This window comes from Ursus arctos, unplaced genomic scaffold (assembly GCF_023065955.2).
Source record: "Ursus arctos isolate Adak ecotype North America unplaced genomic scaffold, UrsArc2.0 scaffold_27, whole genome shotgun sequence".
Classification (NCBI taxonomy): Eukaryota; Metazoa; Chordata; class Mammalia; order Carnivora; family Ursidae; genus Ursus; species Ursus arctos.
The window spans coordinates 1,759,913-1,780,256 of NW_026622952.1; the positions used below are offsets into that span (position 1 = coordinate 1,759,913).

A 20,344-nucleotide genomic window follows, 5' to 3' on the forward strand; every position below is an offset into this window, starting at 1 on the left:
TGTCTGGTCCTTTTCATAAGGAATGTTAGTAAAAGGAAAATATTGCTTCTTTTCTATAACCAATATAATTATAAATTATTCTGATAGAGACAATCAAATAAAAAACAAAACTTATAGCTTTTCTTAACATTGTGAAACTACCGGTTGGTACATATTAAAACTTACATCTTCTGCTTTTGAGCCTTGATCCTGTAAAGATTTTTGCAATTCTTCAACTTGTGACTGTACTTCCAGAAGTCTCTGATTCACCAGCCTAGAAATCAAATGCATATTAATTTTAGAAGTTTAGACTTACTTCTATGTTCTCCTTAGGTTGTCATATTGGTTAGAAAGACAGTATAATTAACAAAACAAACCCTCATGTTAACATAGTAGTACATCTCACTGTTCTGGTTATTTTTTGTTTCACTTGAAATTTCTATGCACAAGTATACTTATACATATCTAATTATCTCAAGTTCAAATCAATACATGTTTATCCAAACTATGTGTCAGGCACTATGTAGGTTCAGCAAGGTGCTAAAAGATCCCTATACTCAAGGAATTTAGTGGGGAGACAAAATGTTAAAATACAATATAAATACTTCCACACAGCACACAGAGGTACCAAAAAGGAATGACTGCCTGAAACAGCAAGAACTTTATCCTATTGTGTGGAGGAGTCAGGCTTGACTGAACTGAGACTAAAATAAGAAATAAAATACTTAAGTGATTAAGGGTGGAGAGCAGATTTAAGACAGAGAATATACCATGTCCAAAGCACACAGAAAATGAGAGGGTATAGTGAGTTTAAGAATGACATGTCTGAGCCTACCTTAAAAAAAAAATAATTTTTAAAAAGGGGGTGCCTAGCTGGCTCAGTCAGTAAAGCATGTGACTCTTTATTTCAGGGTTGTGAGTTCAAGCTCCACGTGGGCCGTGGAGCCTACTTAAAATTAAAAATAAATAAATAATAACAAAGTCTTTAAGAATGGTATGTCTAAAAACTAAATTATAAGGGAAAGAATGGCTAGAGATGAAACCAGAGAAGAGGAGAAGTTGGGTACAACCTTGCAAGAAGTGTGCAAGTATTTAGAACTTATCTTATAATCTGGCCTAAAATCTGACTGAAACGGAATAACCCACCCAGCCTTTAAAACAATGCTGATTCTGGAGCTCAATAATTCCCTAAGTTATTATGATGTAACATTCAGTACAGCAACTAGGTTCCCTAGGTCTTGGGCAATCACCCTAAAGGACTGCAAGAAGGGTGAAACTTAATCAGACAACATTCCAGACAGATCACATTGGTTTGAGAGAGGAAGATGTTATTAAAAAGGTCAAAGTGAAGGCATGAAGATCAGGAGGAGGTTACCACAGTTATTACTGAATATGTCTAAAAGAGGAGGTAACAAGGATGAAATGATTTAAAGGGCAAAAAAATACAAGGAATAAGAATTAATATGTAGGATTTTGGTTTGAGCTACTCAAAAACATTTACTGAGAAGGAGAATACAGGAGAAACATGTTGAGAAGGGAAGAGAAACTTATTTTGTATTTATTGAAAATGCAGTGCCTAGAGATATGTCAAACAGATCTTTGCATGTGAAGCACAAAGTCTGAATTGAAGACATAGATAGGAGAGCCATTTAGAGTTAACTGAAGCCATGAACAAAAATAATACTAACTAGGAAGAATGTGAAGAAGAGTGGAAAAGAGGAACAAAGATGGTCCATGGCCAGTCACCAACCACAGGGTAGAAAGAGAAACTTCACCCTGAAGAGAATTAGGAGAAACATAAGAAATTTTAACCGAAATTAAAAAAAAAAGTTTAAGGAAGGGGAAAATGATCAACAATACTGAATACAATAGACATGAGGAAAGATAAAGTCTCGAAAGCTCCCACTGGATTAGCCATTTAAAAGATACTGGTTATTTTAGTAGGAAACACAGTGAAATGGTAGAAGCGAGATTACCTTGAATTAAGGACAGAACAAGGTAATGAATTTTTAGAATCCAAACAGCCAGAAAATTCAATAAGCAATTTTTTAATTAAATAAAATGTAAGAGGGGCGCCTGGGTGGCACAGCGGTTAAGCGTCTTGTCTTCGGCTCAGGGCGTGATCCCGGCGTTATGGGATCGAGCCCCACATCAGGCTCCTCCGCTAGGAGCCTGCTTCTTCCTCTCCCACTCCCCCTGCTTGTGTTCCCTCTCTCACTGGCTGTCTCTATCTCTGTCAAATAAATAAATAAAATCTTAAAAAATAAATAAATAAAATAAAATAAAATGTAAGAAATTCTTACCATAAATGCTCCAAGTTCTATAATTATTGAAAATCATAGTAAAAATTCAATCAAATCTATAATAATAACTGAAGTTTTTCAAATCAAGGAACAGAAAATTTGGGTGCTTTTTAAATAGTGAAGGAACTATCTGGAAATCCATATCAACATGGGGAGATACATAAATACATTACCAGACCCTGTAACTTTGTTCAATCTTTTCAGAAATATGAGAATACATTTCAAACTATTAGAGTATTTCAACTATCCATCTTGGCCATTTTTGAAATTATGTAGTAAAAAGTACTGTAAACCTTGGTAATTAACATAATAAGTAATAAATCCATATCAAGATGCTCCTTTTAAGTATTTGAAAACAACTCACATATCTAGTGAGGGGGAAAAGACAAAAAATCAAAGCAATATAATTGTTAAAGTGTGAAGTATACACACACACACATGCACACACACAGGTATGAAACTCTACAAATATAAATGAAAAAAAATGAGCTCATCTTTTTTCAAAAAATGCAAACTTCAAAAAATCAAAATAAAGAAGCATTATAATACCCACTTCATGGTGTTGTTTAGAAGAGTAAGATAATATACAGAGTGTCCAGCAGAGTACCTGTACGTAATAGGCACTCTATAAATGTGAATTGCCTCTACCTATTTTCTCCCCCTTCAGAAGTTTAGTTAGTTAACATTTTAAGTAAAGTCTACTTAAATATAATTGTCAGGAGGGTATAGAAAGAGGGTGAGCTTGAAATCATACTAAACTCTGAGTAGAAAAGGAACAAGGTCATGTATACTCTGACAAAGCTCCCTGAGTGAGGCTCAGCAGGTGTTACAGATTTAAAAAATGCCAACTTACTGGGAAAACTAATTGGAAAGGACTTTGGAGGTTTGCTACAAACCTTTCCTTCTGACAGACAATATACTGGTGGTGAACAAACTGCATTTAAGTTAAAAGATTCAGTGGAACTAGTAAGAGGTTAAGTTAGAGACAACTCAGGGTAAGAACAAACTTATTAAACTCAGTAAGAACAAACTCAGAGTAATTCACTTAAGGGAAAAAGCATTCCACGAGGGGAAGACAGAAAAAAATGTTTTGCCAACATGGCAAAAGATAAATGGACAAGAAAGAGGGTACGGATGGGGCGCTTGGCTAGTTCAGCTGGTGGAGCATGTGGCTCTTACGCTCGGATTTAGTTCAAGCCCCATGCTCGGTGTAGAGATTGTTTAAAAATAAAAATCTTAAAAAAAAAGAAAAAAAGGTATGGATTAGGTAGAGGCTTTGAATTCAGGTAGCCTGGGTCTGAGCCCAAATTCACTCACCTGTAAAACTTTAATAAAGATAAGACTGCATATTTAAAATGAAATAACATAATGTTTGGAACAAACAAAATCTTAATAAACATTAGCTGCTATTATTATTGTTCTAGGTTCGAGATGGTCATACTTTGAAGGGAAGTTATCACTCAGTACTGTAATTCAAGAAATTACATCTGCCAGGAAGATGGCAGAGTAGGAGGACCCTAAGCTTGCCATGTCCCACAGCTACAACTAGAGAACACTCACATGAGTGTAAAAAACCCAGGAAACGACTTGAAGACTGGCAGAACAGACTTCACAACTAAAGGTAGGGAAGAGGTCCCACTGAAAAAGGTAGGAAGGGCAAAGTCAAGGTCTGGGAGTGAAACAGACCATGACTGCCCACAGTGGTGAGGAAGCCAGTGGCATGGAGAAGGGTAGAAAACACATGTTCACATCAGGGAATCCTGAACAGGGAGGACGGATCTCTGTAATATTTGACTTTGAAAGTGAATTTCATGAGTTCTTAAAACCAGCAGGACTTAAAGCCTGGAATTTAAAAAACTGGTGAGCTCGGCTCTGGTAGAGCTCTGACTGCAAAAGGAAGCAGTGCCCCAACCCTTAAAGAGAGAGCATGACCAACAGCAGTGTAGAAACAGCACAGAAACAGCAGCTTGAAAAACACCGAGGGCAGACATGGCCCGGAGAAACAGGGATCATGCAGAGACCCTTCCAGGAATAAAGGAACTGGTAGATGCCATTTCACTGCCCCCCAGCATAAACACACAGCCATCACTCCTACCTGACTTCTTTGCAGCAAGCACTACCTCATGGTTCTGCCCTTCCCAGTCACACTCCCCTTAGGCCAAGTGCTGCAGCCCCCCCCCACCCCCAGACTGGCGCAAACCCTGCCAACATCACATCTCCCAGTCTGTGTGTTTTGTGGGACCTCTGGTCTCATTTGTGGGGCAGATCTCACTTCACAAGCACACCTTTGCACACCTTGTTAAAACACTCCCCACCCCTGTTGGGGACCAAACACTACCCATAATAGGCAAAGAGAGCCTCTATAGACAACTGGAATGATGGAAAAAGAGGTCAAGACTCAGCAGAGCACACAAGTAGGACACACTCCCTGAAGTGCCAGGCCCTGGGGAACAGGTGACACTGCACTACAGGACCTCTTCTTCATTAGGCTGTTATCATTAAGAGCAAGAGAAGTAGCTGACTTTCCTAACAGAAACAGACACAGAACATAAGAGGAGGCACAGAAATATGTGCCAAATGCAAGAAAAGGACCAAACCACAGCAAGAGGCCAAAGTGAAATGGATGTATGTAACATGCCTGACAGGGAATATAAGGTAACGATCATAAAGATACTCACTGGACTTGAGAAAAGAATGGAGGACATCAGTGAGATCGTTCACACAGCATTAAAAAGGAACCAATCAGAGATGAAGTACATAATAAATGAAATTTAAAATGCACTTGATGGAATAAATAGCAGGCCAGATGAAGCAGAGGAATAAATTAATGACCTGAAAGAGCAATGGGAAGTAACCAAGATAAGCAAAGGAGAGGAAAGAAAATTAAGCAAATGTCCAAAGGTAATAACACCTGCATGATAGGGATCTCAGAAGAAGAGAGAGATAAGGGGGCAGAAAATTTATTTGAAGAAATAATAGCTGAAAACTTCCCCAATCTGGGGAAGGTAACAGATATTCAGAACCAGGAGGCACAGAGGACCCCCCTCCCCATTCAAACCAAAAATGTCCATACTGAGACACATAAGATGGCAGGAAGTAGGGATTAAATTTTTTTTTTTAAAGAATTAAGAGAAAAGAAAACAATTACATACAAGGGAAACCCCATAAAGCTATTGGCAGATTTCTCAGCAGAAACCTCGCACGACAGAAGGGGTGGCATGATATTCCTTTTTTTTTTTTTTTTAAAGATTTTATTTATTTATTTGACAGGATAGAGACAGCCAGCGAGAGAGGGAACACAAGCAGGGGGAGTGGGAGAGGAAGAAGCAGGCTCATAGCGGAGGAGCCTGATGTGGGGCTCGATCCCATAACGCCGGGATCACGCCCTAAGCCGAAGGCAGACGCTTAACCGCTGTGCCACCCAGGCGCCCCAGGCATGATATTCCAAGTGCTGAAAGGGAAAAATCTGTAGCCAAGAATACTCTATCCCACAAGGCTATCATTCAGGATAGAAGGAGAGATAGTGTCTCAGACAAAAAAAAACTAAAGAATTCATGACCGCTAAACCAGCTCTACAAGAAACATGAAAGGGGACTCTGAGCGGAAAGGAAAGGCCATAAGGGAGTATGAAAAGTAAAAACCATGAAAGTAGTAAAAATAAACATTTCTCTAAAATTCAGCCAAGGGATTCACGAAAGGAAAGAATGTAAAATATGACACCATAGCCCTAAAACATGGGGTGGGGAGAGGAGTAAAAAAATGGGTTTAAACTTCATTTAACTTATTATCACAGAAAAACTAGAAAAGAACAAAACAAGTAACAACAATAAATAAACAGCAATAAATACATATCTAACAATAATTACACTGAACGTAAATGGACTAAATGCTCCAATTAAAATACACAGGGTGACAGTAGATAGAAAAACAAGACCCATCTATATGCTGCCTATAGGAGACTCATTTCAGATCTAAAAACACTTGCAGATTGAAAGTGCGGGGATGCAGAAACATCTACCATGCAAATAGTTGTCAAAAGAAAGCCAGGGTAGCAATACTTATAATGGACAAAGTAGACTTTAAAATGAAGACTGTTAGGGGCACCTGGGTGGCTCAGTTGTTTGGGCATCTGCCTTCGGCTCAGGTCATGGTCTCAGGGTCCTGGGCTTGAGCCCCGCACTGGGCTGCCTGCTCAACAGGGAGCCTGCTTCTCCTGCTCCTCCTGCCCTCTCCCCGACTTGTGCTTTCTTTGCTCTTGCAAGTAAATAAAATCTTTATCTGAGAGAGAGAGAGAGAGAACAAGCAGGGAGAGGGAGAGGGAGAAGCAGGCACTTTGCTGAGTAGGGAGCCTGATCCCAGAACCCTTGAGCTGAAGGCAGACACTTAATCGACCGAGCCACCCAGGCGCCCCTCAAATAATAAAATCTTTAAAAACAACAACTACAATAAAAAGACTGTTACAAGAAACAAAGAAGGACGCTATATAAGGGAACAATCCAACAAGAGGATATAACAATTTAAAAAATTTATGCACCCAATATGGGAGCACCCAAATACATAAAACAGTTAATAACAAACATGAACTAATCTACAGTAATACAATAATAGTAGGGGACTTAAACACCCACTTATATCAATGGACAGATCAAACATATACCATACATAAAAATAAACTCAGAATAGATGAAAGACCTAAATGTGAGACCTAAAACCATAAAAATCCTTAAAAAGAGTGCAGGCAGTAATCTCTCTGACATCAGCCATCACACATTTTTCTAGATATGTCTCCTGAAGTAGGGAAACAAAAGCAATAACAAATTATTGGGACTATATCAAAATAAAAAGTTTCTGCATAGCAAAGCAAACGATCAACAAAACTAAAAGGTAACCTATGCAGTGGGAGAAGATATTTTCTTTCTTTCTTTTTTTTTTTTTGAAGATTTTATTTATTTATTTGACAGAGAGAGACAGCCAGCGAGAGAGAGAACACAAGCAGGGGGAGTGGGCGAGGAAGAAGCAGGCTCCCAGCAGAGGAGCCTGACATGGGGCTCGATCCCAGAACGCCGGGATCACGCCCTGACCCAAAGGCAGATGCCCAATGACTGCGCCACCCAGGAGCCCCGGGAGAAGATATTTTCAAAGGACATATCTGATAAGGAGTTAGTATCCAAAAGATATAAAAAACATACAGAACTCAACCAAAAAACAAAAAATTCAATTTAAAAAAGGCCAGAAGACATGAACAGACATTTAAGATTTTATTTATTGATTTGAGAGAATGAGCAAGTGAGCATGAGTGGGGGGGGGGGGCAAAGGGCAAGAGAGAAAGAGAGAAACACAAGCAGACTCCCCGCTCAGCAGTGTGCCCGACATGGGGCTCAATCCCAGGTCCCTGAGATCATGACCCAAGCAGAAGTTTGACGCTTAACTGACTGAGGCACGCAGGTGCCCCATGAACAGACATTTCTCCAACCAAGACATCCAGATGGCCAAGAGACACATGACAAGATGCTCAACATTACTCATCATTAGGGAAATACAGATCAACACTACAATGAGATGTCACCTCATACCTGTCAGAATGGCTAAAATCAAAGACAAGGGAAACAAGTGTTGATGAGGCTATTGAGAGAAAGGAACCCTCCTGTACTGCTGGTGGGAATGCAAACTGGTGCAGACACTGTGGAAAACAGCACAGAGGTTCCTCAAAAAGTTAAAAATATAGCCACTCTATGATCCAGTAACTGCACTACTGGGTATTTACCCTAAAATACAAAAACACTAATTCAACAGGATATATGCACCCCGGTGTTTACTGCAGCATTATTTTCAATAGCCAAACTATGGAAGAAGCCAAATGCTCACTGATAGGTGAATAGATAAAGAAGATGTGGTATATATAAATGGAATATCAGTCATAAAAAAGAATGAAGTCTTGCCATTTGCAATGACATGAGAGACCTAGAGAGTATAATGTTAAGTGATATAAGTCAGCCAGAGAAAGACAAATACTATATAAGATTTCATTCGTATGTGGAATTTAAGAAACAAAACAAATAAGCAAAGAAAAGAAAAAAAGTCAAACCAAGAAACAGACTCTTAACTATAAAGAACACGCTGATTGTTATCAGAAGGAGGTGGGTGTGGGGATGTGGGAGAGAAGGGACTGGGATTAAAGAGTACACTGATCATGATGAAAAAGTAAAATAAGATAAAATGATTAAAAAAAAAAAAAAGAACAAACACAATACTAAGTTGTAAATAGCTGTAAATGCCATCGGGACTTGGGAGGTATCCATCATCGACAACACAAGTGCTGTACAAATGACAAGTAGTTGTTTTGTTTCTGATGAGAGAAGACCAATAACTGTAAAGCCTGTGAGAAACAATGCGAAGCATTATAAAGGAAGTTGTGGGTGTTGATTCACTGAAAAAAATTAGGGTACAGAGAAGGCCTTCCTGTAAGATGGTTAAACTATAGCCTAGAGGCAAAGGATTATGGAGTTGAACAGAGGGTGCTCTCACCACGTGACTTCGTGATTGCCAGCTGCTTTCTGCAATTCCCTTTTCTCCCCTTTTCATTTTAAACTTTTTCTAAGTATTTTTAAAAAGTATTCATTCTCTATGTTCTAAGAATTGATCTCCTTCTGTTTATGCTTAATTGTGCTCTAATAATCACCTTGTATTTATACTGTTTGTTGATTCTACCTCAGCAACTTTAAAAATTAAAATGCCAAGAAGGGCAGGCCATGTAAAATTGTCATAACAATGTTGATTCACAAGACTGACTCATACCTGGGAAGTGCCAAATCAATCAGGCATAATAAACAAAGAATCTGTAATATCAGGCAAAATATGAAATCATTAATAAAAATGTCAAATCCCTCAAAAATGACAGTACATCACTGCACTAAGGAAAGGAAAAGACATCATATGTTTGGTATCTAAGAAACATTTCCAAAACAGGAAAGAACCAAAAGATTGTCATAACAAAATATAAAAGTAATCCTTTCCAAAGTAAGCTACTGCTTTAAAGTAGCTTTGAATGACTGCATAATTCAATATACTGAAAACTTACAAGCAGAAAAGTGTTTTTCTTGTTTCATTTGCAGATTCTAAATTCTCATAACTGAATTGTTTTTAAGATGAATGACATAATTTAAGGCTCACAAGAAATGTTTTTTTTTTTTTAAGTTCCTGTCAATTCAGTTATAATGGATCCTATTTTCTCACATCAACTGATCCTTCAACATATTAGCTTATAAAAACAGGGTCAACTTATTAATCTGGTAATGCATACAGCTGAAATTGTTGTGAAAGACTGAATTAATGATCAGACTCTTTTTCAATATTCTAGGTTTAATTACTAATTAGAGAGGGAAAAGGGGAGGGGCCTGATACCATTCTGCTTGAAGAAATAAAGAGGGAAATGCTGTTGCAAAGCGGCACAATACTTTTCCGCACGTCTGTCCATAAGTAGGAATATGGATTAAAGTCCTCTTAAAATGAAATGGAATAACACATTATCAATACTCAAAATACAACTCAAATCTTTGTTTAAGGGAATCAAAACCAAGGAAAAGAGAAAACCTGTGTCTAAATGCCATCTGTATACATTCCTACCTATTCTCTGTCTCCAGTTCATTCTTGCGTAGATTTGCATCATCCAGAAGACTCTGCAATAAGGCAATTTTTTCATTGTCTGAACCCTCTTGGTTAATTTTTAACATCTTATTCTCATGCTGAAGACGAATAAGTTTCTCCCTGAATGAGCAAAAGAAAAACTGATAATGCGGCACATCAATACAATATCATTATCAAAATCCAGCTGTGCACAATTACAGATTTCACAGAGAACAGAAATGAAAAAACAAAATACCTGCAAAGAATTTAGCTCTTGTAACTTGCTAAGACATTACATTTCAGGTGTTCAGTACTTTCTTTTCAGAATGGATAATCTGAAGATAACAGCATCTTCAAATATCATGATTTGTAATGAATGATATTTCAAAATTTTATTTCCTTTTTGGTTTAAATGTTTAAGCTATGAATGCATTTATATATTTGTTCCTTGGTTCTCATCAAAATCATGATCTCTAATGCTACACTTTTTTTTTTTTTAAAGATTTTATTTATTTATTTGACAGACAGAACAGCCAGCAAGAGAGGGAACACAAACAGGGGGAGTGGGAGAAGAAGAAGCAGGCTCCCAGCAGAGGAGCCTGATGAAGGGCTCGATCCCGGAACGCTGGAATCATGCCCTGAGCCGAAGGCAGACGCTTAACGACTGAGCCACCCAGGCGCCCCATCTAATGCTACACTCTTGAACCACTGATCACTTAGTGTCAAGATATAATATTCAATGAAGAATGCCTTCAAGATACGCATTCCACCCATTCCTATAAATATGTTAAATTGTTTTCTTGCTAATAAGCTGTATTAGAGCTGCATCTGCTATTTACACTTTTTCATAATCTTTTCATATCATTAAATATTATACATTAATGATAATATAATACTTTAAATGACATGTTAAACAATATAGATGAATTGTTACTTATTTAATCAATACCCAATTATTCAGAATTTGATTGTTACCAATTTTGAGCTTTAACGTGTTAGTAACAGTCAGTTTTATTGGTTATTTCCTTAGGATTAATTTCTAGAAAAGTAATTTTGTGGATATTTGTAGACAATATCCACATTCTGCCAAACTGCACAAAGAAAAGTTGTACCACCACACACAAAAAAATGTAATTATGTGCAGTGGTAAACTCATTGCAGTGATCATTTCACAATATAGACATATATGAAATCATCATGTTGTACACCTTCAACTAATACAATGTTATACTTCGTCTCTTTTACCATTTCATTTTCTTGATAGCTCTTCTGGAGACAGTATATTTGAATTTGTATTGAGTCATACTCAAAAAAGCCATTTTATTTGTTGAATCTTTATCATTTTTCTCTTCCTCAGGTTTAAAAATCCAACTGCATAACCTTAAAGCTTCCTTAAAAATTGTTTTTAAAAATTTTTATTTCTTTACTTACTTATAGATGAGAGAGAGTGGGCATGCATGCCTGAGTGTGGGGAGGGGAAGAGGGAGACAGAAAATCTTAAGCAGACTCCACACCCAGCACAGAGACCGACACCCGGCTCGATCTTATGACCCTGAGATCATCACCTAAGCTGAAATCAAGAGTCAGACGCTTAACCGACTGAGCCACCCAGGCACCCCAAAAATTGTTTTTTATTTTTCTGGTATAGCCATGTGCTTAGAAGCATTCATAAATAAAAAACGTTCATTCATTCTACAAATATTTTTGGTCCAATAATAAAGTACCACATCAGATGGCAGAAAAGTAAAAGGCATACAAGATGCTTCCGCTGTTGGTGCTGCATTATACTCCTTTTGTTTGTCCTCCTTACATAAATGCCAACAACAATAAATTAATATTCTCATCATTTATTCAACAAGTGACTGAATGCCTATGGTAACTTTCAGAGTTCCTAAAACTCTTACACAACCATGATTTCATTGAATACCCCTCAAAGATGTTATGAAGAGTCAAGGCCAGTGTCAATTTTAAAAGGGGGCAAATAGTCCCATAGAAGGTAAAAGCAATATTCAGCATTAATCATTCTCCTTCTGCTGGACAGTTGGTGCCTCTCCCCTAATTTTTCATTCTTACATATCAAGTCAGGTATATAGTGAAATAAATGGAATTTAAAAAAACGCTATGACTAAATAAGAATGTAAAGTAATATTGAGGGAAGAGTAGTAGAGATGGAGAAATATTCTGTCTACTATATCTTTCCCAGACCATTTCACGTAGTTAATAAATAAATCTTAGTGACTAATTTTGCAGGCTGTTGGCCAGGAGTAACCTTTGTCTTTAAGTCAAGTGGTTTCACTGCTAAATGTCTGATAAGGATACCCAATCACAAATATATTAGTTTGCTGTGAATGTGTAAAATATTGTCCTACTGAAGTGGGAAAATCAAGTCTCTTGGGCCAACTAAAGAAAGCTTCTGAAATGCTGCAGACATGGACATTAAATACTGAGTTCATGTTGAAAGTGTTAGTAACAATGAAGAAACTGATCTTCTTTATATTGCAAAGGAGTAAGTTTCCTCCAGGAACACTGTGCAGTACAACTGAATTTCATGATCTCCTTACCTGATTTCAGGCGTAACGATCTCTGCTGCCAGACTATCTGAAGATTCTTGACTTCCCAGAGGCATTAACCCTACAATTATACAAACATGGTTGCCAGGTTTAAGAGAGAGTACATCGATTTCCTTTAGTTTCTATATGAAACCCTACTTTAAGCATTAATTTTAACATTTAAAGTCTTTGTTTTAGTCAAGTAAAAGCCCATGTCACAGTTGCCTTATATTATCATCACTTTAACAGTTGTGAAGTGTATAACTGAGGGGCAGTAGCTCCATTCACTATCCTGTGGAACCATCACCACTACCTATTTCCAAAACATAAATTAGTAACCATTAAACAATAACTCTTCTTCCTTAGCCCCTCATAACCTTTATCCTACTTTCTGTCTCAATGAATTTGCCCATTCTAGATACCTCATATAAGTGGAATCATACCATTTATGTACCCTTTTGTGTCTGGATTACTTCATTTAGCATAATGTTTTGAACACTCAAACATGTTGCAGAATTTCTCAGGACTTCCTTCCTTTTCATGGCCAAATAATATTCCATTGGATATGTAGACGTATACAAATACATATATGTACATTTGTTTGATCTGTTCATCTGCTGAGGAACATTTAGGTTGTTTCCATCTTTTGGCTACTGTGAATAATGCTGCTACGAACATTGGTAAACCAGTATCTGCTTGAGTCATTGCTTTGAATTCTTTTGGATATTTACTTTGGAATGAAATTGCTGGATCATGTGGTAATTTTATATTTAACTTGTTGAGGAACCACCAAACTCTTTCCACCAGTGGCTCCCCATTTTGCATTCCTACCAGCAGGGTTCCAATTTCTCCACATGCCTCCCAAGAATTATTTTCCTCTCTTTCTTTTTGGTAATAATCTATTCCAAATGGATGTGAACCATCTCATTGTGGTTTTGATTTGCATTTCTCTAATGACATTGATATTGAGCACCTTTACATGTGCTTTTTTTTGCCATTGGTATATCTTCTTTGGAGAAATATCTACTCAAGTCCTTTACCTATTTGTGAGCTTAGTTGTTTTTTGCTGTTGTTGAGTTGTGTAAGTTCTTTATATATTCTGGGTATCAATCACTTACCGAATATATGATTTAAAAATATTTTCTCTCCATTTTATGGGTTGCCTTTTCACTATCTATACAGTTCTTTGATGCACAAAGGTTTTTAATTTTGATGAAGTCCAATTTTTTCCACTTATTGCCTGTGCTTTTGGTATCAATTCCAAGAAATCAGATGCAAAGTCATGACAATTTCCCCTGGTTTTCTTCTACAAGTTTCATAGGTTTAATCCTTACATTTAGGTCTTTTATCCATTTGAGTTCATTTTTTTAATATGGTCTAGGGATACAACTTCATGGTTTTGGATGTGGATATCCAGTTTTCCAGCACAGTATGTTGAAAAAGACTTTCAATTCCCCCACTGAATGGTCTTGACACCGTTGCTGAAAATCAACTGACCACATACAGGAAGGTTTATTTCTGGGCTCTCTATTCTATTGTATTGGTCTATATGTCTATCCTTATGCCTATACCCACTGCTTTGATTGCTACCTTTTAAGTTTTGAAATCATTAGGGTGAGTTCTCCAACTTTTTTCTTTTTCAAGACTGTTCTGGCTATTTAGGATCCACTAACATTCCATGTGAATTTTAGGATGGGTTTTTGTATTTCTGCAAAAAATGCCAATGATATTTTAATAAGGACTGTGCTGAATCCGTAGACTGCTTTTGGTAGTATTGTTATCCCAATACTTTAATAGTTTTCAGGGTGCAAGTCTTGCCTCCTTGGTTAAATTTATTCCCAAATATTTTATTCTTTTTGATCCTATTATAAATAAAATTTTCTTAATTTCCTTTTTGTATTGCTTATTATTAGTGTACACATATATAATTTAATTTTGCAGCTAATGTAACGGAGTCGCATCCTGCAACTTTGCTGAATTAATTTTATTAGTTCTAAGAGGCGTTTTTTATTTTGGTGATCATGTCATCTGCAGAAATAGTTTTAGTTCTTCCTTTCCAATTTAGATTTATTTTTTGGCCTAATTGCTCTGGCTAGAACATCTGTGCTATGCTGAACAGAAGTATAGAAGTGGCGGTAGTTGGTATTATTGTCTTACTTCTGGTCTTAGAGGAAAAGCTTTCAGTCTTTCATCACTGAGTATGATGTACACTGTGGGTTTGTCATATATGGCCTTTATCCATGTTGCGGAAATTCCCTTCCTAGTTCTCTTCCTAATTTATTGAGGTGTTTGTGTTTGTTTTGTGTGTGTTTTATGATGAAAGAGTGTTAGATTTTGTCAAATGCCTTTTCTGCATCAACTGAGATGATCAGGTGGTTTTTCCCTTCATTCTATTCATGTGGTACACTACATTGATTTCTGTATGTCTATTCTTACCTGAATTTCATACTTTTCAGTTATAGTAGCTTGACAGTAAGTTTTGAAATCAGAATGTGTGAGCTCTCCAACCTTTTCCTTTCCGTGATTTTTTTTTTTTTTTTTGTTATACTAGCTTTGTATTTTCATATAAATTGTTGGATCAGTTTGTCAATTTCTACAAAAGAAGTCTGCTTAGAATCTAATTGGGATTGCACCGAATCTTTAAATAATAAAGAGAACTGCAATCTTAACTAGAGTGAATTTTCTGATACCTGAACATGGACTGCCTCTCCCTATATCTAGATTTTTTTTTTTTAAGATTTTATTTATTTATTTGTCAGAGAGAGAGAGAGAGAGAGCACAAGCAGGAGGAGCAGCAGGCAGACAGAGAAGCAGGCTCCCCACTGAGCAGGGAGCCCGATGTGGTACTTGATCCCAGGACCCTGGGGATCATGACCTGAGCCAAAGGCAGGCACTTAACTGACTGAGCCACCCAGGAGACCCCATATATCTAGATCTTTATCTTGGCAATGATTTATAGTTTTCAGTCTACAAGTCTTACACTCCTTTGTTAAACCTATTCCTAAGTATTTTATTATGATACTATTGTAATTTCATCTTCAGATTATTTACTAGTAGTACACAGAAATATAGTTGGTATTTATATACTGATCTTGTATCTTGAGACTTTGCTGAACTCATTTACTAGCTCTATGATTTTTTTTCATTCTCCTTTCCAATCTGAATGCCTTTTACTTCCTTTTCTGGCCTGACTGCACTGCCTAGAACCTCTGATACTAATGATGGATAGAAGTGGCAAGAGTGAATATCCTTATACGCACACCTATGTTTATTGCAGCATTATTTACAACAGCCAAATTATGGAAGCAACCACTAGGTCCGATGACAGATAAATGGATAAAGAAGAGGTGCGCATACATACACACACACACACAAGGAATAATATTTGGCCATAAAAAGAATGAGATCTTGCCATTTGCAACAACATGGATGAAGCTAGAGAGTATAATGCTAAGTTCTCTCTCTCCCTCTCTCTTGGTCCCTCCCTACTCCCACTCTCTCTCTCAAAAAGAAAAAGAAAAAGAAAAAGAAAAAGAAAAAGAGACAAACCTAAAAACAGACTGTCACTTAACTATAGAAAACAGTTACTAGAGGGAAGATGGGTGGGAGGGATGGATGAAATAGGTTATGAGTTTACATAAGATGGCCTCTCTTGATGATATAGGAGCGGAGAGTTAAAGAATTAAGGCTTAAGCTGATTCCTAAATTTTGGGAAAACTCATATGGTTGATTAGAGATACATGAAAGGATTACCAAGGAGCAACAAGGGTCCAGTTACATTCAAAAATAATTTTGTGTGTGTGTATGTGTGTGTAAAAACATACACAATTTTCTCAAAAGCAAAAATCTATTACTGACAACTATAAACTAAAAAGCCTCCGCACAGCAAAGAATACTATGATCAAGATGAAAAGGCAATGTATTACGTGGAAGAAAATATCTGTAAACCATACATCTGGATAAAGGGTTAATATCGAAAACAAAGAATTCATACAACTCAACGGCAAAAACAACAATTAAGAAATGGGCAGAGGATATTAATAGGCGTTTTTACAAAGAAGACAAACAGATGGCCAACGGACACATGAAAAGATGCTCAACATCAGTCATCATCAGGGAAATGCAAATCAAAACCACAAAGAGATGTCACCTCACACCTGTTAGAATAGCTATTATCCAGAGGACAAGAGATAACAAGTTGTGATGATGTGGAGAAAAGGGAACCCTTGTGCATTGTTGGAGGGAACGTAATTTGGTGTAGCCATTGTGGAAAACAGTATGGAAGATCCTTAAAAAATTAAAAATAGAACTACCATATGATCCAGCAATTCCTCTTCTGGGAATTTATCCATAGAAAATGAAAATCCCAACTTGAGAAGATATCTGTGCCCTCACTATTTACAATAGTTAAGACATGGAAACAACCTAAATTTCCATCAATTGATAAATGGATAAACAATTGTGGTGTGAATGTGTATGTAAATATTATTCAGCCATAAAAAGAATGAAATCTTGCCATTTGTGATATTATGCACCTTGAGAGTATTATGGTAAGTGAAATAACCCAGATATAGGAAGACAAATACTGTGTGATCTCACTTGTATGTGGAATCTAAAGAAAACAAAACAAAAAACAAGAACACAAAAAAACCAAGCTCACAGATAGAGAACTGACTGGTGGTTGTCAGAGGTGGGATGTGGAGGGTGGAAAAATGGGTGAAGGGGGTCAAAAGGTACAAACTTCCAGATACAATATAAATAAGTCACAAGGATATTATGTACAGCATGGTAACTATAGTTAATAATACTGTATTGCATATCTGAAAGTTGCTGAGAGAAGATCTTAAACGTTCTCATCACGAAAAAACAAATTTTGTAACTGTGTATGTTGACGGATGTATTAATTAGACTTGGTGTGGTGACCATTTCACAATATATACAAATATCAAATCATTAGATTGTACACCTGAAACTAACATAATGTTATATGTCACTTATACCTTAATAAAAAAAAGAAAAAAATAAATATATATAATTTTCTTTAGCTGGCCCTGGTTAATTTGGAATAGAGAAAAAAACTTCAGGCTACCTGAGTTGGGGTTTGACAAGCTTTCAGCATAAGGAAAGATGGTGGTGATGAAAACATAGTTAAAATGGCTGCTAGGCAGGGTGTGTAAGCTGGAAAATGAGGCCAGAAGAGGGCTGTCCAGCTTATCAATAGAAACAACAGAGAGGGGGTTAAAGGTGAAATAGGTAGAAGGAATGAGGAGGAGAAAAAGGAAGGTGTAGTCAGAGGAAAGGAAGAATTCCAGTTTTGGGTAACTGAAAAGCCAAGGGGCTGGTAACTAGATTGGGAGTGAACAACTGGGACGCTGTCCAAGTCACCGTTTGGGCTCCACATCTGTCAGCATGATGACAAAAGTGGTAGGGACTAACTCTGAGCTAAGTGCTGCTCCTTTCTTGCAAGGAGAGTTCTACTTTGGACAGAAGTCCTATAACGGATTGATATCCACCCCACATCTCAGGTGAAAAAAAAAAAAAAAGTCACTGACTTAGAAAAGAGGTCATAAGAAACTTTCCAGAATAAAACTTCGCAGGTTATTTATTTATTTATTTATTTATTTATAAAGATTTATTTATTTATTTGACAGAGAGAGAGACAGCCAGTGAGAGAGGAAACACAAGCAGCGGGAGTGGGAGAGGAAGAAGCAGGCTCCCAGTGGAGGAGCCCCATGTGGGGCTTGATCCCAGAACACCGGGATCACACCCTGAGCCGAAGGCAGATGCTTAACGACTGAGCCACCCAGGCGCCCCCCAGGTTTATTATTAACAGAGATGATTTAGCAAATGTTTATGCTTTTGACCTAATAAAATTCAAATATTTAAATATAATTAAAATACAAAATAGGCAAGTAAATCTGGTCTCATTACTATAGCTTACTTGCCATAAAATCTGGGTAACAGTTTAGAATTTATATCAACTTCATGGCCTGTACACTAATTTTTCATTTTCATCATTTGGTGCAAGCACTTTAAAATGAATCTAAAAATTTTTTTAAAAATTTACATATTTATTTTAGAGAGAGAAAGAGATAGTGCAAGTGGTGGGGAGGGGCAGAGAGAGAATCCTCAAGCAGACTCCCTGCTGAGTGTGGAGCTCAACATGGGGCTTGATCCCAGGATCCTGAGACCATGATCTGAGCCGAAATCAAGAGTTGGCCACTTGGGGCGCCTGGGTGGCACAGCGGTTAAGCGTCTGCCTTCGGCTCAGGGCGTGATCCCGGCGATCTGGGATCGAGCCCCACATCAGGCTCTGCTGCTATGAGCCTGCTTCTTCCTCTCCCACTCCCCCTGCTTGTGTTCCCTCTTTCGCTGGCTGTCTCTATCTCTGTCGAATAAATAAATAAAATCTTTAAAAAAAAAAAAAAAAAAACGGTTGGCCACTCAACTGACTGAGCCACCCAGGCACCCCTGAAGCTAAAATTTCTACTGTTATCATAAGAAATAAATAATCTTGGCTACTGAACTGTTTCTACCTTGAGTTGTGAGCTGTCCTTCTTGAGCCTGTACACAACGAAGCTCTTCAATGGTTTCCTTCAGAGAATCCCTTTCTGTTCTTAACCTCTGGAGGAACATTGAAAAGAAGGAAAGTTAACTTTAAGGAAAATATTACAACAAACTTTTTCCCATTTAACAATACTGAATATCTACTATGTGCAAGGCAATGTTATCCAGTTAAACGTAAGAAACAAAAGTGTGTACTCTGTCCTTAAGTATAATTACATAAATAACATTCCTTTCGTTAGACATAAAAAAATCAAACAGCAAAGACTTTAAAGATTCATAAACCATTACAAAGTAAAAACATTTTTAAAAAATTCAAAATATGCTGAACAAAAAGAATGGTGTCCTCTGTATTAATTCTACAGAAAACGAAAAAGCTACACAAATTTATAGAAAGTAATGAGCAGAACAATGTATAAAAAGCAACAGTGGTAGAAAAGATAAAGATATGCAAAAGAAATTAGTGGAAGTAAAAATATTTTTTTAATCTTTTAGATTTCTGAAACACAAACATAAATCTATAATTTAAAAACAAACAGGATCTCTAATTTAAAAATTTATAAATAGAAGGAATTAAATATTATCTTAATTTTAGCAGTGCTCCAAACCAAAACGCCTTATACTCACATCCTTTTCTTTTTGAAGACTGTCAACTTTTTCTTTTAGCCGCTTATATTCAAAATCTAATTTATCTGCTTTCTTCGATTCTTCAGATAATCTATTTTGTAGTTCTACTACCTGATTCAGAAAAGTACCATTAATTTGTATAATTTGAAATATTAAAAATTTTCACTATTCTCTTCTGCAGAGCTATGAAAACTTCCTCCCCCCAAAATACTCAAAAATATGTGTATGATATAGCAGCCTACCCCAACAGAGAGAACCAGTAACAAACACCTACCCAGACGTTATGGGTTCTAAAACCAGATCATCCAAAGTAGCAATGAACAAAATTATGAAGAAACCTACAGGATGGACTTCCATTTTCTATTATACAGGTAACAAAGGAGTCTGAAACTCTTTCAGCACAAAGCCAAAAAACACAAGGGGAAAAAGTCGAATTGCACAGCTAAGCTTACAAGAAAGTAAGGGAAACCTTCAGAGGTGAAAACTGTGGTGAGAAGTTTGTGTGGAAGCTATGGGGTACCATGAAGTACCCACTAACTGTAAATACCAGGAACCTAGAGCTTTGAATTTAAAGGAAGATGAGGTTGTTAAACCACCTTGGGCTTTAAAAGGTGCTGAGTCAGTACACAGGTAGGTTAGGAAAAAATCCATTAGCTGGAAAAAACAGTAGGGAAGATTGCCTATCTTATAGCGAGTGCT

At 37.0% G+C, this 20,344-nt stretch overlaps 1 protein-coding gene across 2 annotated transcripts in view; it reads right to left on the reverse strand.

Annotated features, from left to right (window-relative positions):
- Nucleotides 1-20,344, reverse strand: part of HOOK3 (hook microtubule tethering protein 3) — a 104,596-nt gene that overhangs the window by 24,281 nt on the left and 59,971 nt on the right. Inside the window, exons 12-16 of one of the 2 annotated variants that reach the window (XM_026485726.4) lie at nt 19,646-19,756; nt 18,991-19,078; nt 12,467-12,536; nt 9,906-10,046; nt 166-253 (exon numbers count right to left, since the gene is read on the reverse strand). In XM_026485726.4, the coding sequence (XP_026341511.1) occupies nt 166-253; nt 9,906-10,046; nt 12,467-12,536; nt 18,991-19,078; nt 19,646-19,756 (498 nt within the window). The remainder of the gene's footprint in view (nt 1-165; nt 254-9,905; nt 10,047-12,466; nt 12,537-18,990; nt 19,079-19,645; nt 19,757-20,344) is intronic. The other variant, XM_057303337.1, reaches the window with a different exon arrangement.